This window comes from Miscanthus floridulus, chromosome 18 (assembly GCF_019320115.1).
Source record: "Miscanthus floridulus cultivar M001 chromosome 18, ASM1932011v1, whole genome shotgun sequence".
NCBI lineage: Eukaryota > Viridiplantae > Streptophyta > Magnoliopsida > Poales > Poaceae > Miscanthus > Miscanthus floridulus.
In genome coordinates, this window is record NC_089597.1 from 123,157,063 (window position 1) to 123,166,038 (window position 8,976).

At 42.9% G+C, this 8,976-nt stretch overlaps 1 protein-coding gene across 1 annotated transcript; it reads left to right on the top strand.

The window, feature by feature from the left end:
• The first annotated feature begins 7,554 nt into the window (after window positions 1-7,554).
• On the top strand, window positions 7,555-8,146 carry LOC136524553 (EG45-like domain containing protein). The gene is made up of 3 exons (XM_066517879.1): window positions 7,555-7,663; window positions 7,768-8,047; window positions 8,140-8,146. Exons 1-3 carry the CDS (start codon window positions 7,555-7,557, stop codon window positions 8,144-8,146), a joined length of 396 nt encoding a protein of 131 aa, XP_066373976.1.
• The last annotated feature ends 830 nt before the right edge of the window (window positions 8,147-8,976 follow it).

Consider the following 8,976-nt stretch of genomic DNA (forward strand, 5'->3'; position numbering starts at 1 on the left):
CATCTCAACCTAGTGATCAATCAAATACAAGCAATCAAGTGCAAGTGCTTCAACCAACTAATGCTACAAGAGATCATCCCTTAGACACTATCATTGGTGATATTTCAAGAGGTGTGCAAACTAGATCAAGATTGGCTTTATTTTGTGAGCACTTCTTATTTGTGTCATCCATTGAATCTAAGAAGATAAATGAAGCTTTGAAGGATGTTGATTGGGTCAATGCTATGCATGAAGAGCTAAACAACTTCACAAGAAACTAAGTATGGGAGTTAGTTGAGAGGCCTAAGGACCATAATATGATAGGAACCAAGTGGGTCTTTCAGAACAAGCAAGATCAAGATGGGATAGTAATAAGGAACAAAATAAGATTAGTGGCTCAAGGTTACACTCAAGTTGAAGGTTTTGACTTTAGAGAAATATATGCCCCGGTTGCAAAATTGGAAGCAATTAGGATCTTGTTAGCTTATGCTTGTGCCCACAACATCAAGTTATATCAAATGGATGTGAAGAGTGCATTTCTCAATGGGTACATCAATGAGCTTGTTTATGTTGAACAACCTCCCAGTTTTGAAGATGAAAAGAAACCCAGCCATATTTACAAGTTGAGAAAGGCTTTGTATGGATTAAAACAAGCACCTAGAGCATGGTATGAGAGATTGAGAGATTTCCTACTCTCTAAGGGATTAAAGATGGGAAAGGTTGACACCACTCTCTTCACCAAGAAACTTGGAAATGACTTGTTTGTAATGCAAATCTATGTTGATGATATCATTTTTGGGTCAACAAATCAAGATTTTTATGAGGAGTTTGGCAAGATGATGGCAAGTGAGTTTGAGATGTCTATGATTGGAGAGTTTAGTTACTTCCTTGGTCTTCAAATCAAGCAAATGAAGAATGGCACATTCGTGAGTCAAGGCAAGTACATCAAGGACATGCTCAAGAAGTTTGGATTGGATGATGCTAAAGCTATTAGTACACCAATGGGGACAAGTGGGAGCTTGGATAGTGATGCTAGTGGCAACATGGTGGATCAAAAGATATATCGGTCTATGATTGGAAGCATACTCTATGTGACCGCATCAAGGCCGGATGTGATGTTTAGTGTATGTATGTGTGCTAGATTCTAAGCCTCACCAAGAGAAAGTCATTCGAAAGCAACAAAGAGAATATTGAGGTACTTGAAGCATACACAAAATATTGGATTGTGGTATCCCAAAGGAGCAAGATTTGAGTTGATTGGATATTCAGACTCTGATTATGCGGGATGCAAAGTTGAGAGAAAGAGCACATCGGGCACATGTCAACTATTGGGAAGATTACTTGTGTCTTGGTCATCAAAGAAGCAAAATAGTGTAGCACTTTCAACCGCCGAAGCGGAGTACATTTTGGCCGGTAGTTGTTGTGCTCAATTACTTTGGATGAAGGCTACTTTGAGTGACTTTGGAATCAAATTCAAGCAAATGCCATTGCTATGTGACAATGAAAGTGTCGTAAAGCTCACCAACAACCCGGTTCAACATTCAAGAACAAAGCACATTGATGTCCGCCATCATTTCATAAGAGATCACCAACAAAAAGAGGATATTTGCATTGAGAGTGTGGGCACCGAAGATCAACTTGCCGATATCTTCACCAAGCCACTTGATGAGAAGAGATTTTGCAAGCTAAGGAATGAATTGAACATACTTGACTTCTCCAATATGTGTTGATGCACCCCCACTTATATGACATGCCTCTCCTTCGAGCAATCCAAGGTAAAAGTTGATTGGCATGGCATACATCCTTGCTAAGGACATGTTTAGCGCATCTAGACATCCTTCACATCAAATAGTCTTATTCATGTAAAATCAAATGAATTTGATGCTTGTATGGTACCACTACTGCTTCAATGCTTAATTTGGTCTAGTGGTAGCATATGACATATTTGTGGGCTTGTAAACCTAGTGTTTGATCTAGAAAATAAGCTATAAGTGTTTAACTCAACATGGTACAAGATAACCCTTATTTGGAGGTGTGAAGAAGCTTGTCCTTGGATCAAACTGAGTTAAATATCTTTTGCAAGTGGTCTAGAATGAACCAAATTAGGAAAATAATCCTCATTTCGCATGGTTTCACCCTAACCTATCTATAATTTGAGCCCACCTTTTGTGCTAATTGTTGACAAAGGGGGAGAGAAATTCACAAAGATAGTAAAATAGGGGGAGCAAACAAATGAAATGATATTGTAAGGGGATCAAATCAAAATTGTACACAAGTAGGGGGAGCAAGCTCATAAACTTGTATGTTGCATTTGAATGTGCATTTCATATATTTGCTTGCATGGCACAAGTTTTTAAATTTCAATATACATGCTTGTGTGGTGTATGCTAGTTGTAGGTTTGAATGATGAAATAAAAAACTAGCATGCATAGGTTATCTAGTGTTTGTATTTCAAAGTCTCCAAGTGGTATCAAGCTAATCATGGTGCTAAGGATGGTATATAGGTGCACTCCGATTGGTATCACGCTTCAAAGGTCCATCTTCTATACCTTAGCATCATTTGGTAGACATTGTCTCCTACATTTCCTATCTAATCATATGTGCAAGCTACAATCTAAACTTTTAGCACATTTGTAGGGGGAGCAATTGCTACCATATGGGATTCATGAAACTTGTCCATATCTTTTTACACATGGTAAATATGCTTGGGCAAGCAACATGGATTCAATTAAAAATCAATTCATATCTTATGTAAGAGTTGTCATCAATTACCAAAAAGGGGATATTGAAAGCTCTAGTTTGGTTTTGGTGAATTGATGAAACCCTTAGTTCTAACCTAGTTTATCAAAGTGATTATGAGATAGGTAGCACTACTCCAAGTGATGAAGAAAATAAAGATCATGATATGATAATGATGATGGCATGGTGATGATCAAGTACCTGGACTTGAAAAGAAAAAAGAGAAAAACAAAAGGAACAAGGCAAATGTATAAATGGTAGGAGCCTTTTTGTTTTAGTGATCAAGACACTTAGTGAGTGTGGTCACATTTTGGATCGATAGCCATACTTTTAAGAGGGCTGAAACTCGTATCGAAATGCGGTTATCAAAGTGCCACTGATGCTCTAACTCATTGCATATGCATTTAGGATATATTGGAGTGTTAATACCCTTGAAAATGTTTGTGAAAATATGCTAACACATGTGCACATGGTGATACACTTGGTGGTTGGCACATTTGAGAAAGGGTGAAGAAGATAGAGGTGAAAAGGAGTTAGTCGCGCTGGTTATAGAGTGACCAGACGCGTCCGGTATGGTGACCGGACACGTCCGGTTTTGACGATGAACTCAGAGACCGGACGCGTCCGGTCGCCACACCGGACGCATCCATGTGAATAAGCAAAGTCGTTGTTCGGTGAAATAGTTGATCGGACGCTGGCTGCGTCCGGTCCGGAGTGACCGGACGCGTTCGATCGACTGTGGGTGCTTACTAGACTTGATCGGACACTGAGGCTCAGCGTTCGGTCAGATTCTAACGGACGCGTCCGATCGACCTTGGGTACTCTCTGGACTCGACCGGACACTGCGGCTCAGCGTCCAGTCATTTCAATTTCTGTGTCCGGTCTGAGCGTCCGGTCGTCGGTAGTGTGGGCAGCAACGCCTACTTTGGTTTGAACTGGACACGTGGCGATCTGGGAGCGACCGGACACGTCCGGTCGGCCTACCGGATGCGTCCGGTATTCATGGTCAGTGCGTCCGGTATATTCGAGCAGCGCGTCGGGTCGATGCGCAGTCAGCCCAATAATTGAGCCGACGGCTCTATTTCATGGGGGCTTCTATTTAAGCCCCATGGCCGGCTCAAGCTCACTCTCTTGGCCATTTGCATTGACATAGCAACCTTGTGAGCTTAGCCAAAGCCCTCCCACTCATCTGCATCATTGATTCATCATCATTGTGAGGTTGAGAGAGAATCCAAGTGCATTGCTTGAGTGATTGCATCTAGTGGCACTTGGCATTCGTGTTTCGCTGCAGGATTCACTTGTTACTCTTGGTGGTTGCCGCCACCTAGACGGCTTGGAGCAGCGAGGATCGTTGAGCGGAGGTTGGTGATTGTCTCTGGCTCTGATCGTGGTGATTGTGAGGGGTCTTGTGCCTTCCTCGGTGGAGAGCCAAAAGGTAACTCTAGTGGATTGCTCGTGTCATTGAGTTACCTCACTTGAGGGTAGGTTCTAGCGGTGTCCAATTGTGTGGATGAGGTTCGTGCAACACCTCTTAGCCGCCGAACCACCAAGTGTTGGTTGACACAACGGGGACTAGCGTGCCGGCAAGCACGTGAACCTCGGGAGAAAAATTAGTTGTCTCTTGCCCTTTGGTATTCTGCCTGTGATTGATTTAGTATTCATCTTGTGATTGGTTCACACGGCGGTATAATTACCCTACTCACTCATTTATATTCTTGCAAACTAGTTGTGGTAAGCTCTTTAGTGTAATTAGAATTGAGAGCTTGCTTTGTTATTTTAAGTTCTTCTAGTGGAGCTCTTTAGAGTAGCAAGATTGAGAGCTCTTAGTGAGTAGTAACATTGCAAGTTGTGTGCCTAGTAATCGTTGCAACTAGAATTGTTGGATAGGTGGCTTGCAACCCTTGTAGAGCTAGAGCAAGTTTGCATTTCGCTATTTGTCATACTAATCAAATTGCTCTAGTTGATTTGTAGTTTCTAAATAGGCTATTCACCCCCCCTAGCCATATTAGGACCTTTCACCCGTTCACGGTGGCCCACACCACTCCTCCAGCACAGCCCCTTCCCATGGTGCACTCGTCCATCCCACTCCTTGGGCCAAGAAGCAGGTCTACTGTGCTCCTTTGCCATCCACCCTACTCCTCCGCTCGCCTCTGCGCCTGCCCATCTCCTCTACCGTGCTCCTCCACCTAGGAAGGAGGCCACCGGCGCTCCTTTGCCTTCCACCCTGCTCCTCCAGCCACCCCCACCTGACCCACGGCGTCACGTCCAGCTCGTCTAGCTGCCACCACCTCGGCCAAACAAAAGGAGGGAAGGTGAGGAAAATGGAAGAAAGCCACGGACATAAGAGAAGGACATGAGGAGGGGATGGACTCATACCTTAGATTTGAGAAGTGCACGGGGACAACATCTTTAGAGAATATTGTCCTTTGGAGATGTTTACATCCCACCTATCCCTGAACCAAGTAGCGGTATGAAGTGAGATATCCACTTCGTTCCTGTTCCTAAGCCGCCGCCAACCAAGCACACCTTTAATAATCCTATTGCAACTGCCCATGCACACGACATGAAATACTCTCCTTCTATTTGGAGAAGAAAGAATATGGAGCATGCAAATTACTCTCTTTATTCCAAATTATAAGGTTTTGCTAGGTGCATAGCTTTATCTATGTAGCTAGATATGTACTACTATGTCAAGATACACTACCAAAAATGAGTTTTTGGAGACAACCTCTCTGATTTAACAGAATCATGTATACCTAGAGACTGCCTCCGTAAATGGCCAGGTGACCTCCAGGTAAATGCCCACCTCTAAAAACATTTACAAAGGCGGGCTTCCTAAGACGTCCATCTCCATTAATAATCGATTAACAGAGATGAGCATCTTAAGATGTTGGGTCTCTAAAAATCGCTATTAACCAAGGTGGTCGTTCGAAGCATTCATCTCTAAAAATAAATTAACAGAGGCGACATCTTAAGATGTCTCTAAAAATGGTTTCATCCAAAAATAATTTATAACTTTTTTATATGAACTCGTATAAAAATAAAATATATACCAAAATTGTAGTTCTTGCCGCCATCTACAATTTTGTAGTTGAGAAGTTTTTTATTTAAAACTGTTTAGAGTCCCAAAATGCTATTTTAAGTTCATGGATTTTGAAATTTGAAAATTTCAAACAACCTCGGATGTTCACATGGTCTATGCGAAAGTTGTAGTTATCAATACAATCTATAACTTTGTAGTTGAAAAGTTTTTTATTTGAAATCGTTTAAAGTACCAAATATATGCTTAAAGTTCATATATTTTGAAATTCAAAATTTAGAATTTCTTAACGACCTTAAATGTTTACATAATTAATAACAAAGTTATAGTGGCCAGCCTGATCTATATGTTTTTATTGATAAGTTTTTGATTTAAAGTTTTTTAGTGTCTCAATTATTTGTTAAATTAACATATTTTGAGATTTAATTTTTTGAATTTTTCAAACAATCTTTGATGAAGACACATCATATACGAATGTTGCAGTGCTTGACAAGATTAAAAAATTTATAGTTGAAACTTGTTTCATTTGAGTTTATTTAGTAGCTAAAATATTCAATATAAAATTACAAAATATTTGTAAAACATAGAAATTATGTATACTCTTAGAAGTGAGTGTGTGGTGCAGTGGTAAGAATATGTTATTGCTAAGTAGTAGGTTGTGAGTTCGAGTTCTAAGAAGGAATTAGCATCTTAAGGTGCCCGTCTCTATTAATCGTTTTTCGAAGGCAGACATCTTAATGCGTCCACCTCTATTACTTGATATTCGGAGGCAGACATGATTGTTAGAGGCGGATTTCCGTCTCTAAAAAAGTAAGAATGTCTGCTTTCTAAAAATGTTTTGTGTAGTGATGCATAGTAAAAATTATATGTTAAAAGAGTCGGAACGACTTATGATTTGGAACTAATGGAGTATTTCATAGACAGACAAAATATGCAACACGCAAATTTACTACTTGAGAAGTAGACGCCGCACACGCTATGGCACAGCATTGGACTTCAAAGTATAGCGCCGCCGGAGGTTAGTTCTCTAGAAATGGAACTGGGTTGTTATTTTCCAACGTTATGGCGACCGTGATCCATTTGTTCGTGAGTTTTCACCGGATTTAACTTGACCGTTGTGCGTAGTCAATATATATCCGTCCCTGTCCATGCATGCATGCTGCACAAGTCAGTGTTTCTCCGGTTCTCGTTGCCTCTCAGAGATAGCAAACGAATTAATCTCTCGTTGGATTTTGGCCCCAGATAATAGAGCGCGCCCCGCTAGTAGCAAACGACGCAAAATAGCAGCCGGCCGGAAGAAACTCGGATTCGCCTGCGTTACAAGCTGATGAATTGAAGGCATATTCTGAAACGTGAAACGTACAGTTACCGAAAATTTGACTCGCTAGCGACATGTAAGAATTTGGACATTCAATATTGCAAGTCCAGTCCAGCCACAGCGACCGGCCGGCGGCCAAACTCTTCTTTCTTCTGACCCCCAAAACGCAAGGGAGACCCCTGCTCTGTATTCTTCCTAAATTTGTCCGAATGGAGCCAAAATTTTTCTAGGTCGACCGGCAGGTTGTATGGCTCATCGTGCATGGTCAGGCGTGCACACTGGCATCTCCTGGGTTTTCCATGCAGCAGCCATGCATGATTTTCCACGCGCGACCTCCTATAAATACGCCACTCCATCGGCCTCGATATTGTCACTCGTACACCAAAAGCAATAGCATCGCCTAGCTAGCCCTTCTCTCAACGACGGCAAAAGAAGCCGTTGCATAGATCGAGTAGCTAGCTTCAACCTGCTGCCGGCCATGTCAAAGGCTGCTGCCGTCGTTCTGCTCGTCGCCGCCCTGCTCGGCTGCCTTGTCTCGGAGTCGCTCGCCGACCAGGGCACTGCCACCTACTACACCGTCGACACTCGTGCGTTGCTCTAGCTAGCCTCTACACTACATTTCCGCATGGCATCAGCATATATATCACGTTGTTTTCTGAATTAACACGAGTGCCATGGCGTGCGTGTGCAGCGTCGGCGTGCTACGGGTACCAGGACGAGGGCACAATGATCGCGGCGGCGAGCGACTCGCTGTGGAACGGCGGCGCGGCGTGCGGCACGACGTACACGATCACTTGCGTCGGGGGCACCAACGACACCCCGAACCCCTGCAACGGCGGCGCCTCCATCACCGTCAAGATCGTCGACCGCTGCCCATCGCCCGGCTGCCAGGCCACGCTCGACCTCTCCCAGGAGGCCTTCGCCGCCATCGGCAACGTCGACGCCGGCAAGATCGTCATCGATTACAACCAGTACACAGCGAAATCAAACTTTCTTTCTTCTTGTTTGATCCCTTCGAACTTTGTTTGTGACTAATTAATCTTCTGTTGTTCTGCTTCTGCAGGGTGTAAACTGGCGGTGCAAAAGCTTGCAAAAGGAAGCACAGACTACATACATGCGCTTCATTCAAGATTATATTATTCAGGGATGAATTATTAGTAAATAAGCAATAACAAATCATGTCGATCGTAGTAGTCTCATGCTACGACTATAATAGTAGTGTACACAAATGATTTGTTTTCTGAAATAATGATCTGCACCACACGAGTGCGCGTATAATTGTACCATTGGAGAAATAAATAACCGGGCTTATATATATATATATATATATATATATATATATATATATATATATATATATATATATATATTACTGCAAGGAAATAGCCGTGCTTTGTAATGAAAAAAAAAACTCTCTCACCTTCAGCCCAAAACCCATCATGTGTCTCCTCATCCTCGCCGCGCTCACCAGCAGTGGTCATGGTGCCCGATCACAACACGTCCAAACATGAGGTCAAACACCACATACCATCACACTCCCTTCTTGCATTTATGTCTCCTAGTCACCCTTGCAGGCTTGCAGCGGACTTGCAATTACAGTAGGAGCAGGCATCACCCCTGTACCAGGTGCATTCTTCATCCCAAACACTCCTGTCTGTTTCTTGCCTATCAGCAAGCTCGTTGATTCACCGTCGAGGCGTTGTGCTCAACGAGTAGCCACTAGCCACCATACGGTTGCCTGCCAGAACTAATGCTCTCGCTGTCCAACCACCGCCATCCATGCAAGCATGTACGCCTGTGTAATACCTCATAGTCTAAACATTAATTCAACACTGCCACAAAACATATTTTGGGAGGCCCCTTTTGATTAACAGAGGCAGGCACAAAAGGACGCCGCCTC